Raw genomic sequence first — 22812 nt, 5'->3', positions numbered from 1 at the left:
GATGAAAAAAAAGTGCCCCAACCTCCACCACTACATTGCAAAGATTGAGACACTCACATATTATCTGCAATTTCACTTTTAATAAAAAAAAATGACAATCAGCTGTTGAATAGCTTTCTTTAACACTGTGTCTACATTTAAACCATTAAGTCTCCATTCAAACCAGACAATGGAAGGTAAAGAACGATGACTGATGCTCTCCCATCCCATACACCTTTCATCTCTGTACACCTTTCCTCTCTGTACACCCGGAGCACCTGACCACTCATCAAAATGGATGCTTCCCTGAAATCCCTCACTACTCCCCTAAGATCAGTTAAAAATTGTATTTCTTTTATGAGCTCTTGTTTACAACGTTTAAACATTTTTAACTTCTCGCTGAGAGATCAATCCATACAATGTTCATGTTAGGTGTGTTAGGTAGCCATTGTATTAATAATTAGGCTATCTCTTCAAAATATAGCCTAAATGGTAGGCCCTGGCCTTGTTATGTAAGTACAAAGTGGGCTATAAAATCATCACCAAATAGGTTAGTTGTAGGCTACTATGCTGTAAGAGCACTGCGGTACGAAATTATCTGAGTGGAAGTAGTATTCTGTTGTCTTTGCATGCTGGGAAACATGCCTTAAGTTTTAATGTGTTTTTAAGCTGTAAATGTGGTGACAGTGCCAAACTATTGGTGAATAGGGAAATACTGAAATACTATTCAATATACTGCTTGTACATGCTATTGTCTTTAGTAGTAATTTTGTGTATGGATATTGTGGAAATACATTTACATACATACTATAAAACATAAATTACATTGATCCAGTATCTTGTTCCAGATCAGTTAAGTTACAAGACCTTCCTGTTGTTTTTATATAAAGCAAAGTGATCAGTTTGGTCCATGCCAGATGTTAGAAGGTCATTCATTCTACATAAGAAAAAAAGCTAGACTTTCTCACTATTAGAATCGGAGAACTTTCGTTTAAGTTGAAATGCCTCCTGCGCCTCTACTTGTGCTCACTTCCTGTTTTCAGCGTGGAGAAAGAGGACCTTCTTGAAGCTGGGAAAATCTACCTACATGTGTCAACACAGGGATCAGGGAACCAAAAGCAACCAAGAACAGACGGTCGACCATGGTGTGATTTTCAGCTCGCTAACTTTTACAGCTCTTATCAACAACAGGTAAGATTGTCTGCTGTGTTAGTCTTTTATTAGAGGCTACCTAATGAGCCAAAAATGAAACACACTTTGAGTAACACTCAATAACATACTGCCTTGTGAGTCAAGGATTTGTTCTTAAGAAGTAAGACCAGATGCTGAGACCTACATTACATAACTGTATTATCACATGTTGCAATAATATTAAAGCAAACAGATTTTATAGATCATTTTATCGTTGTCCACGTAGATTCCCCAACATTTGAGACCATCTCTGCATCCACTTCTACTGTGGGCTCGTTTGGAAGTGGCAATGCTTGCGGAGGGTTTCTTGAGAGTGATGTGTTATAAAGATGACACAGACTCTGAACCAGTGCCGCCTGGCCGGTCCTCTGCCTCTTCTAGTCACTCTGAGGGACATTGTAAAGATGCACAAGCACAGGAAGGTAGGAGAACCAAAGGTTTCATTGGATATTTTTGGAAATGTGATTCTAGCATTTATAGTCGTTACAAGAGTATTAAAAGAATTATAACATATACAGCGGAGCCATTCAAATGTAAACAGACCAACATCTTTTTTTTATTCTGAGGGTCAATAATAATATAAAGGCTCATGCATTATTATTATTATTATTATGTTTAGATGCAAATTTTGGTTTGCTTTAAGCCTCAGTATTTTCTCTATTGTCTCTCAATAAAGGTCTTGCTATGAAAGAGGAAGTGGAGCAGGTGGATTTGGAGCTGATTACTGTCCAGAACACGGCTGGTGCTATATCTATCCCTAAACCCACAACCTTCCCCTCCAGCCCTGAGCGTCACCCCAGACCTCTACCTCAGGTACCCTTGCGTCCCTCTGGCTTCTACACCCAGTTTCTATCCCCCTCGCCCCAAAGAAGAGAACAGCAGACGAACAAAAGAGATTTCAGAGAGCAGGATGCTTACAAACCAAGTGAAGATGCCACTGCGCTCCTCTCAATAGACCAAATAGAACAGAGGTTGGAGCCAATTGCCCACGACAATGGTTACCTTGTGATGGACAGCAGCATCACCCTCCAGGGTGGTGAGCCTTTGACCAATTCCATGCTGAACGGATACCTGGAGAGCAAGCTGATGGAAGTATACACTCAGTACCTTCATGAGAGGCTCGTGCAGCCAGGCACATCCCCTGGATGGAGCCTCCTGACCCCACTTGTGCCTCCAGGATATGTAGTTCAGCGGCTCAGTCAGCAGGTGGCGCTGGAGCAGGGCCTGGAGGTAGATGAGGCTTGTAGCATGGTGCTCAGCTATATGCACACCCATGGAGGGGACAGCAGGGCGGTCAGCTCACATTTCAGCTCCCCAGTCCTACGGATCTCAAAGCCTGAGTAGGAGAGATCCATACGAAACCCACATATGTGATGCCATGGTAACCTCATTTCAAATCACAGAGAAACTCCACAGTTAGAATTGTCCCTGTCTGTCATAATTCATAACTCAACTCTGTCATCTGGCTTCTTCCTGCACCTTGTATGCTATCAGTTGTGTACAGTTTTATGTCACAGATGCTTTAAAAGATCTTGAGTATTTGGTGGACTTTGGCATTACAATGCAAGTTCCAGATGTTGAATGAATTTGCCCAATATTGACTATAATTTCAGTGTTGGTGTGCAATAAAGATTGGTGTGAAACAAATATTAATATTTTTATTTAGATGTCTTTTCTTCATTCTATTTACATTTAAGGAAGTCAATCAACTGATTTTAAGCATCATAATCATGGGTCATAAATGAGAGCCCCTAGAGCCGTAGTGTTGTCTAGTGTTCCGAGAGCGGCGGCCATATGGGATGGATTTGAACTGTGACCTCTACAAAAAACAGTGGGCAGTCTGTGTTGCGGTAATAGTTCATATTTCTCCCATTGCACACTTCTGATGTGAAGCTAGTTCTGATGTTTTGGGCTGTATTGGTGGTTGGGTGTAGATATACAGACTCATCTTGGAATTAATTATACAGACATTGGAGAATTCCAGAACTTCAGAATCACTTCCAAAAAGTCTTCTAGAAATACCCAGGTAATTTTTCAAATATTTCTAACCATAATTGTATTGTGTAAATGTGAAGTTAAATGTCTGATGCTCAATTTCAACATACCGTAATTTTCCGACTGTTTAAACATTGATTTTGCTAAATATGCCAGGCAAACCATGAATGGGTCTATCTCTCTCCCTCCCTCTTTCACATACGAATCCTATTAATGTATCAGGTAAAAACAACATCAGATAGATAACACATTTTTGTTCACACTCAGTCACATTTAGTCTTCCATAATGATCAAGTAACAGGTGTAGAAACCAAAGGGTTTTTACCTATTGTAGCTTTTAAACTATCCTTGCTATATTTAGCTTAGGGAATCAAGTTAAGAGTTGGCAGCTGCTAGTGTGTGATGAACTCATGTTAATTTGTGTGAATATGCACTCATTAATATGAAGCTGCACAGGCTGCGGGTTTCTACCTTTTCCTATTATAATTATCTGAGTTAAATCGAGGTATCATTACATGCAAATAGAACTCTTGCATTTAAACCATTTAAGGTTATTTAAAAGGTTTGTTAGCTAACTTAGCAACTAGACAATCATAGCAACCAGGAAACACGTTTGCTGGCAAGTTTGATTTCTCAAAGTCAGCTCACCAATAAAAGGCAGTCATGGGTTCAAAGTGATAACAACCACTTGCAGGTGATGATAAATGGCTTCACATAGACATTAAACAATCCTGAAAGAAATACATCAATCAAAAGGACATCAATGGACAAAGGGCTTACTCTGATATCAATGTAACTAGTGAATGAGTGGGGAGAAGTTCCCCCTCCCCCTTGGCGTTCTTGAACACCTTAATTGCGATTCCCACAACAAGCCTGTCACAAGATTATTGTTCATGGTACTAGGGCACCAGGGGATCAACTAACGATTTTACTAAAATGTTTAGGGTCCCAGAGGACACCATAACACTTCTACCATAACACCACAACACTTTTTTTTATAAAAGTCCAGTGTAATAGTGCACATCCTCTTTTGCTGAGGTGGAGTACAACTTTAAATCATCCACACCATGACAGTTGTTTTTGAGTATGGTGCCTTCTGTGCTGTTTGTTGCCATCCCCCACTTGTGGATTTGTAGGCCCCCATCAGCCTGGCTTCATGATGACATCATGACTTCATCTGTTTCACTCTTATCACTGGGGCTTGTAGCTTGTTCTTGTAACACTGCAAGATAAGGAGGCATTGTTTAAAATCCAGGCGTTATATGTGAAAACCAACTATACTAACATGTATTAAACTAACTAAAAAACTAACATGTCAAAACTATTCAGGTATTCAGGCTATTCTCTGCTTTGGAACTGGCCATATGTTTTGGGAGCCAATGACTTCACTCATATTTTGTATTCTTTCATATCATTTTTATCATATATATATATAAGTAATCACAAATGTTGAATAGAACAAAACTCTGACCCACTTTGGAAAGCACATATCAGCTACATGAACCAAAGGGACTCTGAAGAACATGCTGAAGCACTGACTTACAGGCAGGGGTTTCATTGATGTCAATACCTGTGGCTGATTGGTTCAAAGAAACACGTGTCCTCAACTTCGAGGCTCACAATTAGGTTAGGTGCTCTACAGGAGCAGAGGCCTGTTGTTGTGTTGGCCAGGAAACCGGGCAAATTGGCATCTACTAGTTTGTTACTTTTGTTTAGAGTATCACTGCCAACAACTGAAAGAAAACCTGACCAACAAAGAAATAGTTTTTTTTTTAGCTGGCCATAGCTTGCGTCGGTAGAAAGAGCCACCGGGCAGTGGGAGCCAAAGGTAAGTGTCCTCTCACTGGTGTAGATCCAACTGGGACTCCACAGATGAATTCATCCATTGTGTGATTTAAACTGAGCTTAATGTGAAACGTAAGCCATTCTGTAAACAACTGCACCTCTCCTCCAATCACTTCCTTTGTCAGTGACGTAATCACTGTAACTGTAGCCGGATATCACCTGAACCATGTCCCTGATATCACCTGAACCATGTCCCTGACTGGGTAAAGAAAACCCCAGCTGGCCTATTGTTCTCTCTCTTACTCCTCTATTCTCTCACTGCTCTACATGCCAGCCATACAAGTCCTTGACTCTGGCAACAAACTCGTTAGCAAAGAACTGACCACAGCTAACTGAGCTACAGCTATCTCTATCTTAGGGAGCCATCTTTGACAGTTGGCATATTCTAGTGTGTGTTAATATGAACTAATACGCTGCTAAGTTAAATGTATGTATTTGGGGGCCTAGCACAGAAGCTGAATAGAAACCCTGAGTGCCATCAACACTAGCCACCTCATGCCCTCTAGCTGCGGAAGGCAGACCACTGCCAATACCACCACCAGCGGACCATCCTCCTCCCAAGAAAGCAACCCCCCCCCCCTCCCATTCCTACCACAACCACCCACCTCCCACAACTCCATGTCCAACCCATAGATCATCCCCTGGTGGCAGCAGCAGGATTGGTCCCCCCTGACCTTGCGGAGGTCCTGACCCGGATCCAATATCAGAAGACTGTGCAGAGAAGAGTTACTGCTGAGGCCGGGGTCAGCAAGTGGAAGGAGCATGAGAGACTCCTGCTCCAGAGGGAGCAACAGTCCACAGCGGCCAGAGAGGCAAAGGAGCAGAGGGCTCAACAGAAGAGGGAGCACGTCAGCAACATCGGCCAATGAACCAGTGACCCCGTCGCGACCTCCAGGGCAGAGGTGGGCCCAGCACCTGTTCAACAAATGTGCTGCCCTCAGCCCCGTCGGACAACACCACCTCAGCTCACTGTCTCCTGCTTGGCCAGACCATGCCCCTCTTTTTTTTTTACATATTTCTTCTGTTAGACACGTGCGGGAAATGGAAAAAACAAACCCGCCAGGAGAAGACGACCTTGTGTTGTGGGGTGTTCCGTCCCCTGCCTTAACACAATCAAATCAAAGTGGGACAAATATGATACGGCTATTTACTATTTTTGTTAGTTCTCTCCACGCCATGCACAAGGCCGCAACTTCTGAATAGTTGCAGTTTCAGTAATCATTTTTGTTTTGTTATTCTAGGAACAGGTGATTGGCTGGAGGACCAGTTGGTTTTCTGTCGGGGTTTCCCTTCCCTTAGACGATTGCTGTGTCATGCACGCTCACAAGCTCCATCTGCCTGGGTGCAGTTTAGCGTCATGCCCAGGCTATTTACTTACATGTGTAAGTGAGTCTCTCTCCACACACACACACGTTCAGACACTTTCACATCCACCAACTGTTCATTCAAGTTGTGTTCAAGTCATTATGATTAAGATCTATAGTTAATGTTCAGAATTTTTGGGGTGAAATATGGCATGTAGAAAAGGAAGAGACGATGACAAATATTTCGTCATGGGGTGCAGCTGACAATGCTCTGAGGGGTGTTGGTAAGCTTATTTCCCCCACAGTCTTGTCACACACGCATTCATGTTTAAACGTTTAATCTTTTTTGCCCACCATATTTTGAAGTTAATATAATAAAATACTTTCAACATTTCTGGTTATGTGTTTTGTATTCTTTTCAAATCAACCATATAGTAATTGAAAAAGGGTATCAGTTTTTGTAAATTACTGCAAACCATACATCAATGTTAAAGAACATGATACTAAATCAAACATCTTCATTTTGGGCCCTTATGTCATTTTCATTACATCGTCTTGTTATATTTATGGAAATCATTAGTGGGCCAGGGGACCCCTTGCAGAGAAATAGGAAACAAATACTGAAACTCCCGGATACGGATGGCCTCCCGTGTGGAGTTGGTGCTGCCCACTCTGGTGACCTGTAGGCCAGCAGCTTCTGGTGTCCTTGTGGTTTTGCAGTCCTCCTCAGGAAGTTATGCAAGACACAGGGTTTTCAACTACAGACTGTCACGGGCAAGGCTGATTGTTGAAAAATACCTTTGGTATTGTCTCAGCTCAGTGGCGTATGTACAGAGGTCATTGGGATCAGCCCTGCCAACGTGGATGACTGTGACGGCTACCTGCGGAGGAGGGCCGCAAACACCTCCAGGACACCAGAAGCTGATGGCATACAGGTGGTGACCCGACAACAGCAGGCTGCCTAACTGGTACCTGTCCAGCCGGAAAAATCTCTGGAACCTGCCGTCATCCAGCTGCAACTCCTGCCGGTGATATTCCCCGAGCTGCGTCCAAGCGATCTCCGACGTCTTCTCCTCAGGGAAACTTGCCATAGTGACATACATTTGATAAGAAGTAACACTATTAATAGTCAACATTTTCTTTCTAGGATGCTTATTTTAAGCGGGAATACAGTTAATTCGCTCAAATCAAAATACCGATTTTTATAAATTGCACTAGCCACTACACTTCAAGGAGGACGAGGACCACTGTAGATTACACAACAAAAATAATGTTAATTTAAAGACCAAGGCTATCATGTCCTATAAACTGTATGTTGAAATTTGACTTAGCACTTAACATCAACACAAGTCACTCCACACAAATGGCTTTTAATTATTTGATTTCGTTAGTTTGTCACCAGACATGTAATTGTTAATTTCTTGTCTTCAGATTTGAACGATTCAAATTAAGTTTTTATTAAGTTTACTTCTATCCTACTTGTAAGTCAGCCACACAATAAAATTCACCAGTCAACACGTTAACAAGGCATTCTGGACGAACTTTGCCGCCTTTTTACGACGCCAGAGCGTCCATGAATGTCCAACAGAGTTTTAGCAGGCAGTTTGAACGATTTTTATGGTCTTGCCACCGCTGCTGTGAACGCACAAGACTGTCATGAACATAATACTGTCCTGAGCTCAGTAAGTTTAACATTTGTTAGGTCATGTTTTTGGATTATATTCGCTCGCAATTTAACAAGTTGTAGTTTCATAATTGTAAAATGTTGAGTTTTTAAGGATAAAGGATTATTTAATTATCCATCAATGTATCTATCAGCATCCTTTTATTATGAGCTAACGTAGCTAACATTGTGATAGCAGGTTAGAGCGCTGACATCAGTTAAAGTAAATTATGTTTGTTAAATTTTTTGTCACGAAAGTTTCCCGACTAAATTATGAGTGTAGGTATTATCAAAATACATGATCGGACTTCTCTGTGTTACAGCACCATGCCAGGCTTTTAATTCAGCCGAATCATTTTGGAAATTTGTGTTCGATTTAGATAGCTGGCTCGCTAACTACTGAAGTGTGGCTATTCACCTTGGGGTATGTTGCATGGCTAACTTGCTCGCCTTCATTTATCTCCATAGGCTAACGTCAATGTCTTTGACAAGTCACTTTAAGATTTATACGAATGGGTAAAAATTGCAATAGCTTTGTTGGAGCAGTAAACTGTCCACCTGAAATTTGTAACCCCTCATCTCCCCGGTCTTGCTATGATAACTTAGCTCTTCTTCATGACGTTCGACATAGTCAGCCATATTAAAACCTCTCTGTTCTCATGCCTCTGTTCCCCAGACCACTGTGCGCCCCCTCTACATCCGAGCTGTGCCTCTGTGTTGTTGTGAGCTGATGAATAGGCCACTGGGAGAGCCTCTGTGCTAGCTCAGGGGATTCCTGGGCACATTAGAGGCCGTTAGCTTCCATTGGAGCCGCTGTCGATGCCGTCGACAGAGTTGGGTGGAGCAGGGGAGTTGTCAAACTGAGCTGGGAAAGCATAGCATAACTCGTTTTTTACTTCTCTCTGTTTCTTCATTCTTCTGTTTCACTGTCTCTCTCTATCACACACTCTCTCTCTCTCTGACTCCCGTTGCTCTGGCCTGCTCTTCCCCTCTCTCTACTCGTTTGTCCTGGATACGGCATGTGGAACACTTTCTGGAGCACCAGGACCCTCCTGGGACTTGGTCACCTTTGGATGTTCCTCCTCGTCCCCTTTCTAGCAGTGCCACGGACGTTTGCTTCTCCCTATGGACCCGTAGATTCAAGGGGAAATGGCAGCACACTTCACCCTGAGACCTTCCAGGTGTTTAATGTAGACTATAGCCATGTGCAGGTGCCCTTTGAGATAGTGCTGTGGATTTTGCTTGCTTCCTTGGCTAAACTGGGTGAGTTCATTTTCTCTATCTTTTCATTTGAGGGACAGTAGAGAGCACTGTATAAGTCATCTTTCATGAAACCCTTGAATAGGTATTGACTGGATGTCATCCTATTATATCTGTAATATGATACAATTTTCCTCAAGACTGAAACACGGCATCCAGCATTCATGTTTTGAGCCATTGGCCATCTTTGCTATGTTATTTTAATGCCGCAAGTTATCGGGTAATGTGTGTGTAACACTTGTAGCTTTAAAACAATAATTGTTTGAACTGTTATGGAAAGCAGTCTCATGAACATTCTCCAATGAAATATGACACTTGTCTCATTAGTCAGTAAGAGGTTTTGAAAAGCCATTTGAAAGTGACTAAGATGCATTGTATGCTAAACCAATGATGAGATAGTGATACGGAATTGAAATAGCCTAAAACCTGATACATTTCAAAAACTGTTTACTTTCATGGACAGCAAATGTGATAGATATATATTTTCCTTCTTAACAAGGGTTCCACTGATCATATCGTCTCATGATTATTCCCAATGACCTGCATTGTGGTTAGGGCTGAACGATTTGGGAAAATAATCTAATTGCGATTTTTTCCCCCCCCCCCAATATTGCGATTGCGATTTAATATGCGATTTTTTTTATTTTATCCTAATTTTTTCCCCAAGAAATCGTAATGAATGATTTAAATATGACCAACACAATATTAGATATATTTAGTGTAAAATATTATTTCCCACATTTTACATTTTTATTTAACTGCTCATTACAGAATCAAGAGCAACAAATCGGTGGCTTTGCCACTGTGCATTTAAGTAATTTAAACAAAGTCATTGTAAGAATAAACACAAGGCATGCACTTTTTAAATACTGTGTGCAAAATTTACCATCTTAAGACCACGTTTTTAATCGCGAACGTTGCGGTTAGAAAATTGCGTTCTATCATATCGCGATTAAATCGCAAATGCAATTAATTGTTCAGCCCTAATTGTGGTCTAAAACAAAGATAAGATCTGACCAGGAATTCTGGAACAGCCTAATACCTGTTTCTCCATACATACACAACAAATGAGATACCAAGCAAACAGTTACCTTTTTTCCCAGGGTTCCACTGCTCAGGTCGTCTCCCCTCTGTCATGCCCGAGAGCTGCCTGCTCATCGTGGTAGGCCTGATGGTGGGCGGAGCAATCTACGGAGTCCGCCACAGGCCCCCGCCCACCCTGAGCGGCGACGCCTTCTTCCTGTTCCTGCTGCCGCCCATCGTGCTGGACGCCGGCTACTTCCTGCCGGGGCGGCTGTTCTTCGAGAACCTAGGCACCATCCTGCTGTACGCCGTGCCTGGCACGCTGTGGAATGCGCTGGGCATCGGGTTCTCGCTGCACGGGCTGTGTCTGGTGGTGCCGGGCCCAGAGCTGGAGGGACTCTCCCTTTTCCACTGCCTGCAGTTCGGGAGCCTGATCGCTGCAGTGGATCCCGTGGCCGTGCTGTCCGTGTTCGAGGAGATGCACGTCAACGACCAGCTGCACATCCTGGTGTTCGGAGAGTCACTGCTCAACGACGCTGTCGCAGTGGTGGGGAAGGCTGGGTGTTATCAAGGAGGGACGGGTGGTGGGGCGTGTGTGAGGTGTTTAAAAGTTTGGAGCCGGGCGTAGATGCCAGAGGAGACCCTAACACTCCTTGTGTGTCAGTGTGCGTTTATGTTTAAAAACACAACACAACACAACATATTCCTCAATAACTGTAGATGTTACAACCTAGTTGTAAAGTATAGTTCATTCCCTTAATAATTTTTAATCACAGAAATTGACCTATGGTCTGTTTTTATCTTGTCTTCTCTCTCCGCCCCTTCTCTCCCAGGTGACGTATAAGCTGTTTGAGTCGTTCCTGCGCGTGCCTACCCTGAGCAGCCTGGATGTACTGGTAGGGGCCGTCCAGGTGGTGCTAGTGGGCATGGGCGGCGTGGTTGTGGGCATATTCTTTGGCCTGTTGGCAGCGCTGGTCACCCGCTTCACCGTCCGCGTTCAGGTCATCGCGCCACTCTTCGTCTTTCTCTTCAGCTACCTGTCCTACCTCACCTCCGAGATGCTGCACATCTCCGGAATAATGGCGTGAGTTGGTTGCCTTGGCGATGAGAGTGGTGAGAGTTAGTCAAAGGCAGGGAAAACACTCCCTCACTGCCTCAGTATTGTTATTTGATCATTTGTGAAATCAGAGTACAATTGTGAGGTAAATGGTTAAGGTCAGTTAATACTCTAGATGTCAGTAGGTCAAAGAAAGTAGTTTGTATGTATCAGACAAATTATGTTTTTTCACCGTAGATTGCGATTGTTGAGTGATAGGCAACATACAATATAAAATGTATAACATTAGAAGAATAGTATATAGTAAAAAGAATAAAGGAAAAGTGTGACTTGTTGTGTCCTGCTCTGTACCCCTTATTGTGCAGCATCATGTCGTGTGCGGTGTGCATGAAGCAGTACGTGGAGGCCAACATATCGGAGAAGTCCCACACGACTATAAAGTACTTTCTGAAGATGTTGAGCAGTGTGAGCGAGACGCTCATCTTCATCTTCCTGGGCGTGTCCACCATCCAGGACAAGCACATGTGGAACTGGCCCTTCGTCACCTGCACACTCTTCCTCTGCCTGGCCTGGCGAGCCGTGGGTGGGTCGGCGCTCTTTTCTCTCTTCCTCCTCCTCCTCCTCCTCCCCCTCCTCCTCCTACCTCCTCCTCTGCCCTGCGGTTGAGTGTGGCAAGCTGTCCATCTGTGCCTTCCCAACTCTCTCTTCTTTGTCCTCGTGTGTGTGTGTGTGTGTGTGTGTGTGTGTGTGATACCTTCTACTGACCTATTCCTTTCTCGCTCCAGACCTTTCCTGCTCTCCTTTGATGCTTTCCTCTCTCTTCCCTCTCTGTGGCTGTGCTATATTAGGGTAACTATGGAGATATGATATGGTTGTTATGACAGTTGTTATGGTCCTCTCTGTATGTGTAGTCCACCTTCCATGCAGACAAAGTGAGACATTTCACTTCAACATAGCTGTCTGTACATCCTCATTTGTCTCATATGGACATAGTCACTGAACAAAAAGATGGCTCAAAATAACTCCTAATATGACAAAGAGAGGAAGAAAAGTGGAGAGGTTTTCTGATTGGGTAATAAGGTCAATTTGGTCAGGCTGATTACATAGTTTGACTGTATTACCCAATCAGAAAACCTCTCCACGTTTCTTTCTCTCTGTGTCATATTATTTTTAAAGCCATTAACATGTCTTTCTCTCTTTACTTCTCTCCACTTGTTCCTTCCTCCTGTCCTCAGGTGTGCTACTCCTGACGGCCATGATCAATAAGGTGCGCCGCAACACCGTGACCTTCAGGGATCAGTTCATCATCGCCTACGGTGGCATGCGAGGGGCAATCTGCTTCTCTCTGGTGTTCCTCATGGACGACTTTCCAATGAAGAAGCTTCTCATCACCACCACCATCACCGTCATCCTTTTCAGCGTGTTTGTGCAGGTGAACCATCTTCATGTTTACTTCATTCAGCTCATTTTCGTTTCATTCAAAGGCGCTCATAGGGAGAGTGGTATACAGTATTATATGCTGTATCTGAACGCTAAACCACAGCCAGTAGGGAGATAATCTGATTGTTTATTGGCCAGTGTTCACTGTGTGTGTGTGTGTGTAGGAGAGAGAGTCTGTCTTGGAAATATGAGAGGGTGTGTCTTTGGGTAATCTGATTGCCCATCTGTATGTGTGTGAGTGCTTATGCATGTCTTTGTGTGTGTGTGTGTGTGTGTGTGTGTGTGTGTGTGTGTGTGTGTGTGTGTGTGTGTGCATGTGTTAATTAGTGCGTGTGTGTTGACGGTGCGTCTTTGGGTAATCTGATTGTGTATGTGTGCCCCCCCTGTGTGTGTGTGTATTAGGGTATGACTATTAAGCCTCTTGTGGAACTGCTGGAGGTGAAGAGGAAGGGGGAGAAAGAACTGCCCTCACTCGGGGTAGAGATACACTGCAGAGTGAGTGACCACACAACATCCCCATTACCCACAGCGCATCTGAAATACCACACAGAAGTAGGGTTGGGTACCGATGACAGGTACCAATATGGAACCGGTTCCAATACAAACGGTACCGACCCGTACCGAAATGCAACGCAGAATTCGGTGCTTCACTTCGGTGCCTGAGCCAATTGAACACGGTCGCTAGGCAGATTCCGTGGGGCACATGTAAAACTGTGGTAAGCGGTCAAAATTGTGGCTGTATTTCGCACAAAAAGATTCAAACATCGCGACGTGCAGCAAATGCAACAAAATAATTGCGTGAAAAGAGGGGAGAGAAGGCAAGAGTCAAGCAGATCAGCAACCGAAGACTGAAAAATAAACGGAGATTACAGCTAAACTACCAACGGTAGTCTCTTAAAGGGACAGTACACATTTTCTCGTACTCAGTGTGTTCAAGTAACAAGATTAACTATAAACAAGATAGAAAAGATAGGTATAAACAAATCATAAAATGGTGAAATTTCATGAAATAAATGCAAACAAAATGATAAATTTTTGACTCCAAAGGCAAATATGCTCATATTTTTGCAAAAGAAGTTTAAAGCTGTTTTTTGTATTTATTTAAGTATACTATAAACTGTTGTTTACAGTTAATATAATGTTCATAGTTTGAAGTTAAAAAGTTTGAAGCTGTAGTTGGAAGCCAAGTGTTTTGTATGTATTTATATTTATAATATACTTTAAACAGTTAATATATTGTTCAATTTGAAGAAAAATTGCCTTGGCAATAGAAAAAGCCTTTCTTTAATGTCGTCAATCGTCGCTTTGTGCTTTAAAAAAAAAAAGTATCGGTTCAGGCACCGTTTAGGCACCGGTATCGTTTTAAAAGTATCGGTTAAGCACCGGTATCGGAAAAAACCCAAACGATACCCATCCCTACACAGAAGTAATGGTTCATAAAGTATATTATATAAGAACGTATCTTTAAAGGTAGCACAGCATAACACTGTACTTATATTTTCACTGTATTTTGCACTGAATATGTTCAGGATACTGAAAATACAACTGTGTATTTTTATGTTTTTTTTTGTATGTACTGTATGTGTTCTATATCGGAACATATAGTTGTAGGCAGTTTTAGACTCATGTGTTTAGGAATGTAAATAATCATGTATCCCTCTCCCTGTCCTGCAAACAGACACATACACACACGAAACACACAACACACACACATGCACAAACACACAACTAAACACACTGTTTCTCACAGGTTCTGGATCATCTGATGGCCGGCATTGAGGAAGTGGTAGGCTACACAGGTCAGCACCACTGGAAAGACAAGTAAGAAGACTAACGATACTGATACATGCCAGCGAAGCGAAGTTTTGTATTCCATTTATTTCTGTTGCAGGCAGGCGATTGTGACGTAGACAAGCGAGTTAGGCGAGGTTTAATGGTATGCTAATGAGGAGCGAATTTCGCTAGCAGCGGCCAATCAGATTGTTTGGTATTGTCGCTGACGGTTTGAAAATTGCAGGACTATGGCGTTGTTCGGTCGTTTACTTTGCTAAAAAGAAAAGCTTGGAGGGCCTTGTTGTTGTTCCTGCTACGTTAGATATGTAATCCTACGCTTACAATAACAGAATGACAGTTCTGATATAAAGACAAGTGACTGGGTAGCCTACTAGCTGGCTAGCTTGCTAACTAGCTCGCTAGTCCAGTCTGTTACACTATTTCCACACACCACAACACGCCCACTGAAAGTGATGCATAAAATTCCTTGTATCAGTACTGTAAGAGTTAACACAATGCACTTCACACTACCGCCCTATATCTTATATCCTATACCCCCACTATATCAAATGAAAATACCTCTTCTTTCCCTTCATGAGAGTAATTAAATGTCTTGAACAGCCCCTCCAGCTGAATGTGGATCCATGTGATTCTATCACAGGATTATTGTCAGGGGAGGGGAGTTCTATAGAACAAACAGGCTTCTCACTCTGTATGTCTGCCTAAGAACCCACTGCTCTCTTGGGACATTAGCGGTGAGGTGGCACAGCCATGTCTGTAATGGCATTTAATGTATCCCTTACCCCTGGAAGCAGCCGATTGTCTCACTCATGACCTGACTGGGTGATCCGGTGGAACCACTGTCTACAGCCTCATCACCTGAAGTCAAAGTTTAGCTTGCGGCAGGTCACTCTACCTCCCAAAAAATTGCCAATATTGGCAGAATATATGTTTACCGATGTAAAGGACAAATCTTTTTGTCTTGTGTGCGGAGCCGATGTGGCTGTAATGAAAGAATATAATTTAAGACGGCACTATGAAACGAAACACCAAGACAAGTACAAACATCTGGACATGAAACAGAAGCTCCAGAAGGAAGAAAATTCGAAAAGAACGCTGGTGTCACAGCAGACTGTTCGTAAAAGCCATATCACAAAGTGAAGCTGCTGTGAAGGCAAGCTTTATTGTAGTAGCGGAGATCGCCAAAGCAGTCCGACCCTTTGCCGAGGGAGAATTTAACAAGAACTGCATGATAAAAGTTTGTGACATCGTGTCATTTTTAAATGTGAGCCTGAGCAGAAACAACGTTGCTGATTGTGTATGTGACCTTGCCATCGATCTACAACAACAGCTGATGGCAAAGGGAAAAGATTTAATCGCATACTCCCTTGCTGTGGATGAGAGCAGCGACACATCTGATACTGCCCAGCTGTCAATCTTCATCCGTGGACTAGACTCTGTGCGTTATAGATGAACTTTTGGGATTTAAATCAATGCATGGCACAATTACGGGGAAAGATCTCTTTGAAGAGGTATCTAAATGTGTAAATGAAATGGGGCTGCCTTGGGACAAACTTGTTGGACTGACCACAGATGGAGCGCCTGCGATGAATGAATGCCACTGATTTTATTTTATTTTGAAATTTGATCTCTATGTTTATAGGCAATAACTAAAAGGCCTAAGCTTTAGGCTGCTTGACCCAGATTCAGTAGGCCTATGTTAAACTTAAGTTCATGTTTACATAAATGTCCGGCCCTCGACTTGGACGCAGTTTTTAATTTTGGCCCTCTGTGTATTTGAGTTTGACACCCCTGCTCTAAGGCCTCAGGTTCTCATTCAGTTACACTGGCCGGCCACCAGGGGGCACCTCTAGCCTAATGCAATCCAACGATAGGAAAACTTCTATCAGTAATACTGCAAAAACATTCCTGTAATGTTAACTCGTTGCCAATAAATATGTAGTTGTGAATGTGAGAGCTGATAAATGATAAATGAGTAGTTAAATGATGCACCTTTAATTTAAAAGGGAGTTGCTTGAAAAGCCCAAGTTGAATATCTTTACATTTTTGGTTATATTTTCCCCCCACAAACTTTTTGTGGTCATGTATAAGCCTAGCTACTGCCTAAAGGTTTGCATGTTATCAGATTAGATTCTATATTGTACCTCACCTACCCGAACAGCTTCTGTTACCTGTGTTTATGAATGTCTGCAGTTTTACGTGAACAGAGTGAATACACTGAACATTGAATCAAGGGCTGCCTTTACAGTGTTTGTTTGTTTTATTTCGTGGGGAGGTTTGACCAGTTCAACACCAAGTACCTGCGAAGGTTCCTGATCCGTCAGGACAAGCAGCCCAAGTCCAGCCTGGTGCGGCTCTACCAGAAACTGCAGCGCCACGTTGAGGAGGGTGGGGAGAAGAAAGTAGAGGAGTGTGTATTGTAAGCACCAAATTAGCACGCACACGCTCCAACACATGCTTAAAACAAACAGGCACACACCTACTGCATGCTCTCTTTCGTACAAAGAAACACATTAGTGAATCCTTTTAGTGCCTATACGAGCAGGGTAGTTTACATATATACTGCACTCCAAAGAACATATGCAATGCATTTATGTGAATATGAATGTTTCATTGTCTTCATCTGTATGTGTGTACGTGTGAATGTGTGTGTGTATGTGTCTGTGTGTGTGTGTGTATTTGTGTGTACGTGTGTGTATGTATGAGTGTATGTGTCTGTGTGTGTGTGCATGTGTATTTATGTGTACGTGTGTGTGTGTGTGTCTGTTTGTCTGTGTGTATGAGTGTATGTGTGTGTGTCTCTGTGTCTCTGTGTGTGTGTGTGTGTGTGTGTGTATGTGTGTATGTGTGTGTGTGTGTGTGTGTTTGTCTCTCTGTGTGTGTCTGTGTGTGTGTATGTGTCTGTGTGTGTGTGTCTGTGTGTGTGTGTGTGTGTGTGTCTGTGTGTGTGTGTGTCTGTGTGTGTCTGTGTGTGTGTGTGTGTGTCTGTGTGTGTGTGTATGACAGGGAGAGCACTCAGAGCCGGGTTCTGCTGCCAGAGGAGATGGACAGCATCAGGATGATACTCACTACCAACCTGCATAACTTCAACAAAAGGGTGTGTGTGTGTGTGTGTGTGTGTGTGTGTTTGCATATTCTGGGACTGACCTTGTCCAGGTGTTACTGTCCATTTCCAGTGTTGTTTTTTGCTGGATATTGCTAGGATATGGATATATTAGAAACATGACAAATTAAGGATTTACGAATAAAGGGTTTACAAGACCATTGAAAACAGGCCGTTCTGTTTGGTGCATGTTGAATGTAGGCCTGTGTATACCATTGAGTAGTCCAACTGTGTGTGTGTGTGTGTGTGTGTGTGTGTGTCCGTGTGTCCTTGTGTTCTTGTGTGCTTGTGTGGTTTTGTGTGTGTTGGCACTTACTTCCACAGCATATGATGGCTTATAGCAGACACAAGCTGAACCCAGAGTTCTTTATGGACAACACTTCACACCACGCCCTCGTCAGGCCCGCAAGCGTGGGAGACCGGACTCTGTTCCTCTCTCCCACTCTTTCAGCTCAGGTACATACAGACACACACACAGACCACACACACACTCACACAGACACACAGACCTACAAGCCTAGACAATGTGGTCTGTTTTAGTCATACCCTCCCTATAGACCCGTAGCTTCACATTCACAAGTAGCTTTTGGTTCCTTGATCACAAGAAAGAATCAGTTTCCCCACAGAAATCAGCAACTGTGCGATAATTCTGCAGTCACACTACTGACAAGCATTAATTTGTGTGTGTGTGCTGGTCCATTTAGATGCGATTATGTGTGTACTTATACACATGTACTTGTGTATGTGCGTGTGCGTGTGTGTGTGTGTGTGTGTGTGTGTGTGTGTGTTTCACAGTGGGAACATGAACCTGAAGACTGTGTTTCATACAGAGATGGCCCCAGACGCCTTTCCAGATCACTTACAAGTATGTCATGGAATTACAGTGTTGTAACAAATGTGTGTGTGTTTGTGTGAAATGAGTGTGTATGCTGAACATGTGCGATGGGATATGTATTAGATACAGTTGTTCAGTAATGACACAGTAGGTTGAACAGCTGTGCTATTTCATAGACACACATGCCCATATACACATAGAGTGTTAAAGCCAACTGTTGTGTTTGAACATTCCATAAGAATGAGGAACCCAGAGGAAAATAGAATGTGTATCAAAGGTTCCATCAAAGGCTCAAAGCGAACATGCCCTTAGGCACGACAAACATTTGATATCTCCGCAACATATCAATGATTCCATACTGATTGATTTCTGCTGGGTTTTAAATGGCAACTTGTCCATTCTCGGTTGCCTATAAAATGGTGTTTTGTCTATTGAATGTCAACATGAATATATATATTTTTTGAATTAAAATAGACATGCTTTCTAAGAATTTAGTGAAATACTGTATATTGCTGAATGTATTTAGTATAGTATTACTTTTTATAGTAGATATATTTACCAATATATTTACTATATTTAAAATATCAAAATGTTTACCAGTGTACCCATATATTGACCCCTTCCTCATTAACTGCCTTAACTCATATCTGACCTCCATGTCCCTATTTGTCCACTTTAGTGTACAGCTCTCCCCCCTCTCGAGATCCAGAGGAGGACCTGCCTAGTCAGAATGGCCCCAGGGAGCTGCCCCAGGATGGGCTTACAGATGACGGCGCCACCCCCGATCCTGCTCCTGCTCTTGCCCTGGGCAGGTCCTCCAGCAGCAGCACCACCAGGGTGCCCAAGAAACTCAGCTTCGTCCTAGAGAACGAGAGAGACAAGGAGTAGCAATGTTACAAAAAGCAACACAATAACACACGATGAGAAGACATAGACTTCTGTGTAAAAAAGCAAACAAAAATACCAAAAAACACTGCCAAGGCCCTGGACATTTCTGTGGTTGGCAGTTTCTGGATAAATCTTTGTTGTAGGTTTGATGAGAAAAGTCTGTATATAAAATGCCTTCTTGCAAAAGCTTAATGTTCAAACGTTTGAAGGACTGGAAATGTGTCTGTCACACAAGTCGGAAGGAGAACTGTATAGCATGTGAATAGTGCTTTTGTGAATGCATTGGCTTCAGGAGGTAGGGGGGATGGATGGGGGTATTTTTAAAATGACTGACAAAGTTTTCAGATGTGTTTGTGTTGTTCTATTACTTGAGCCTTTATTAGTCTCTCCAGGATCTTGCAAGCATTTGTTGTGATTGTTGCCGCCAACAGTGACTACATTTGCTGCAGGTATTCTCAAAAATTGCGGTGATTTTGAGTTGAATGAAATCAGTCGCAAGTAATGCAGAAATTCCATGACTTTACAGGGTTCATTTTCTGGGAATAAGTCGATTGGGGGAAATCCTTGAATTTGTGAATCCTTAAGATTGCAAAATCCTGGAGGGACTGCTTTATTCCTTGTAACATAAAAGTTGGCAGCAGGTGGCAATGTTGAGCTGCAGTTGGTTCAGACCTGTGAGTCACTATCATACGTGGGTGCTGAAGTTGCATCAGGACACTGGGAAATTGGACCCTGGAATAAGTCAAACATTAGTCGGTAATCTCAGAGTTACCAAATGTTCAGTATATTAGAAGCATTTAGTGTTCATTTGTTGACAGATATTGGTTAAAGTGCCATAAACATTTGTCTTGCTGTTTTGAGAGTAAATTGGGGTCACGTAAACAGAAAATGGAGACCATCAGAACTGAGTGGGGTTGTCATCATTGTTTGTTAAAGCATGCTTAACAGAAGATTTCTACCTTAACAAGGGCTCTGTCTAAAAAATAGATATGACAATATTACAAAATATACAGTATATGTAGTAAAATATATATCACTATCATTCACCAATTTTGTACCTTATCCAGTAACACGTCACGCCCAGTCTGGTTCGTCGCTGCTCCACCACGCCGGCGCTGGTCATTGGAGTCGGGTACAATAGCGTGGAGGCTGAAGGACATGCTAGGGGGGGCCGTTTTGACCACAATTACTTTTTTTAATGTATTGTACCTAGACACTGAATATAAAGTGGGGCCTCAAAAGTTATGTGCTGTCGATCAATTCAGTGCTTAAAAGCTTGTATATATGTTGTTGCTTTAGTAGAAATATATGCATGCAATTAACCAGCAGCAACTAATTTAAAACATTAATCTATCTCAAGCTGGACTGGTATGTAAGCCCTTAATCAGAAACTAATTTAAGTGACTTGGAGAAATGGCAAATAATCCGTAATTTCTAGGGCTGTCAATAGATTAAAAAAAATTAACTAATTAATCGCACATTTTGAAATTAATTAATCGCGATTAAAAGTTTTTTTTCTTCTTAAGACTAAATCTTATAAATTAACGAGTAATCACTTCATACAGCGTGTATTTTAGACACTGTTGTTTAATTGTAGTTTTTTTTTTAAAACACAATGGTGCCCCTCGACGATAAATCGTAAGAATTTCCCCTGAAGCAATTTGAATCACCTCAATCAGCCCACTGTCCTCAACTATGTTGATGGGCCGACAGTCACCGGCAACCCAAATGGCAACCTTTTCACGGACTCGTCTAGTTATTTTCCTAGAGAAGTCATGGAGTGTGGGTTGGCGATCATCTAACCTGGGACTGCTTTCTGTCAGGTGCTTTGCATTAAGGTGATAACTTCAAGACGAGCTGCTTCTGTGATAGCTAAATTCAGCTTGACAAATGCTACATACAACTTTAGTTTTGTCGATTGTTCCGTCATTTTGGCTCTTAAACAGAGACTTTCCGCCCAACAATCCCTCAGCTCTCTCCATCTTCAACTACCACAGTGGTTCTCAAACTTTTCCTGTCTTTCCCCACTTTGAACAAGGGGGGCTATTCAAGCCCCACCTGTCCCTCATCGCTCCCATAAAATGGTAGGCCAAGTCTGGCCTGATGTAATTCCCAATCCTCTCCCCACCTCTTCTCCGCCTCGCTTCCTGTCATAACGTCATGTCCTATCAAAATAATGGCATTTAAAAAAAAAAAAAAAAAATTATTATTATTTTTTTTTTTTTAAATTTGCGTTAATTGCGTTAAAATATTTTATCGCGTTAATCGCGACCGCATTAATCGCATAGATTAACGCGTTAACGCGGACAGCCCTAGTCATTTCCCAAGATACAGTTGTGCGCAAAAGTTCAGGCACTGGGTAAGTGACATCGTGCAATTTTGTGAAGTGAAAAGGAGGGAATACAACCCCTCTAGCATGCAGGAAGTAAAACGAGTCTTCCTTTTGCATGTTATTGCAATGCTTTTTATTATATGAATTAAAAAAATACAATAATTGACATGACTGGTTTTACATACAATGTACATATAACAGTCCCATTTCTTTAGAGCGCTTTATATAGTACATGTGGAGAGTATAGCATTTCATACTAAAAACCCAAATACCATATAACACTTTCATCTCTCTCTGTCACTTCACAACCTCAGTCTCCCCGAGGTGAAAGAATGTGGGAGAGTATGAGTGTGTAGTTGGCATCTCCCGTCTAATTTATTTCCTGTGTCCACTTCAAGAGTTACACAGAGGAGCTAAATGGCCTGGATAAATAAACACAGAGGTTGGGGGGGGGGGGGCAGGACTCAGTCTCATAAAGCCAGGGGAGCTTTGACTGTTGCTCAAGTCCTCGGTCTGACGTCCAGGAAATATGGACACACATGACCCATATCCTTGAGTGTGGGTGAGGAGAGCACAAATACTGCATATCCAGCCTACCAGTAAGTCTGCATCACCCATGCATATATTCTCTATTGGTATGTGTGTGTGTGTGGGTGAGATTGAGAAAGAGAAAGAGAGAGTGTGTGTCTGGGTGTGTGCTTCACCCTGAGTAACTCAGACCATGGCCTCACAACCCTCTGCTTATTCTGCGTCCCAAAAATAGATGCCACCCCTGCTGCCCCCCCTCACTTTACCCCTCTCTACAACCCCCCACCCCCCCGCCCACTCAGCCACCATGCTTCCAGCCCCTCCTCAACCTTCCCAACCTTCTGGTGTGTACACCACTCTCCCACGGCACTACTCACTACTCCAACACACACACACACACATACCCATTCTCACACACACACACGTGCGGTTGAACCCGAGCGAGCAGCATGAAGACTGGGGTGGCTGCCCTGGTCGGGGGCATCGTGGGGGGGCTGGGGGTGCTCTGCTTCCTGGTGGCTTTCGGCACGGATTACTGGCTCCTGGCAAGCGACGACTGCGGAGGCCGCCACACG

The 22812-nt window shown here is 42.8% G+C and overlaps 3 protein-coding genes and 1 long non-coding RNA gene across 4 annotated transcripts in view; 3 read left to right on the top strand and 1 right to left on the bottom strand.

The window, feature by feature from the left end:
* The first annotated feature begins 13 nt into the window (after positions 1 to 13).
* Positions 14 to 3580, top strand: LOC116225151. The gene is made up of 3 exons (XM_031586934.2): positions 14 to 1170; positions 1397 to 1592; positions 1847 to 3580. The coding sequence occupies exons 2-3, from the start codon at positions 1460 to 1462 to the stop codon at positions 2512 to 2514; spliced, it is 801 nt and encodes a 266-aa protein (XP_031442794.1). The 5' UTR covers positions 14 to 1170; positions 1397 to 1459; the 3' UTR covers positions 2515 to 3580.
* On the bottom strand, positions 2815 to 10537 carry LOC116225152. Its single transcript, XR_004165955.1, has 3 exons — positions 10329 to 10537; positions 7287 to 7397; positions 2815 to 4387 (listed from the first exon to the last, which is right to left on the bottom strand). It is a non-coding gene; the product is annotated as an uncharacterized LOC116225152 (long non-coding RNA).
* On the top strand, positions 7391 to 20266 carry LOC105906316 (sodium/hydrogen exchanger 2-like). The gene is made up of 12 exons (XM_031586936.1): positions 7391 to 9240; positions 10341 to 10807; positions 11094 to 11344; positions 11683 to 11900; positions 12553 to 12749; positions 13160 to 13252; positions 14508 to 14578; positions 16827 to 16970; positions 17558 to 17648; positions 17979 to 18110; positions 18450 to 18519; positions 19169 to 20266. Exons 1-12 carry the CDS (start codon positions 8997 to 8999, stop codon positions 19375 to 19377), a joined length of 2187 nt encoding a protein of 728 aa, XP_031442796.1. The 5' UTR covers positions 7391 to 8996; the 3' UTR covers positions 19378 to 20266.
* A 2283-nt stretch (positions 20267 to 22549) lies between these two features.
* Positions 22550 to 22812, top strand: part of LOC105906203 (transmembrane protein 182-like) — a 9038-nt gene continuing 8775 nt past the window's right edge. Inside the window, exon 1 of the mRNA XM_012834316.3 lies at positions 22550 to 22812. This exon is cut by the window's right edge and continues 66 nt beyond it. Coding sequence (XP_012689770.2) covers positions 22687 to 22812 — 126 coding nt within the window. The 5' untranslated portion in view covers positions 22550 to 22686.

Source organism: Clupea harengus, chromosome 20, assembly GCF_900700415.2.
Source record: "Clupea harengus chromosome 20, Ch_v2.0.2, whole genome shotgun sequence".
NCBI lineage: Eukaryota > Metazoa > Chordata > Actinopteri > Clupeiformes > Clupeidae > Clupea > Clupea harengus.
The sequence above is the reverse complement of the archived record's forward strand: the minus strand, read 5'-3'. Positions and strand labels throughout refer to the sequence as shown.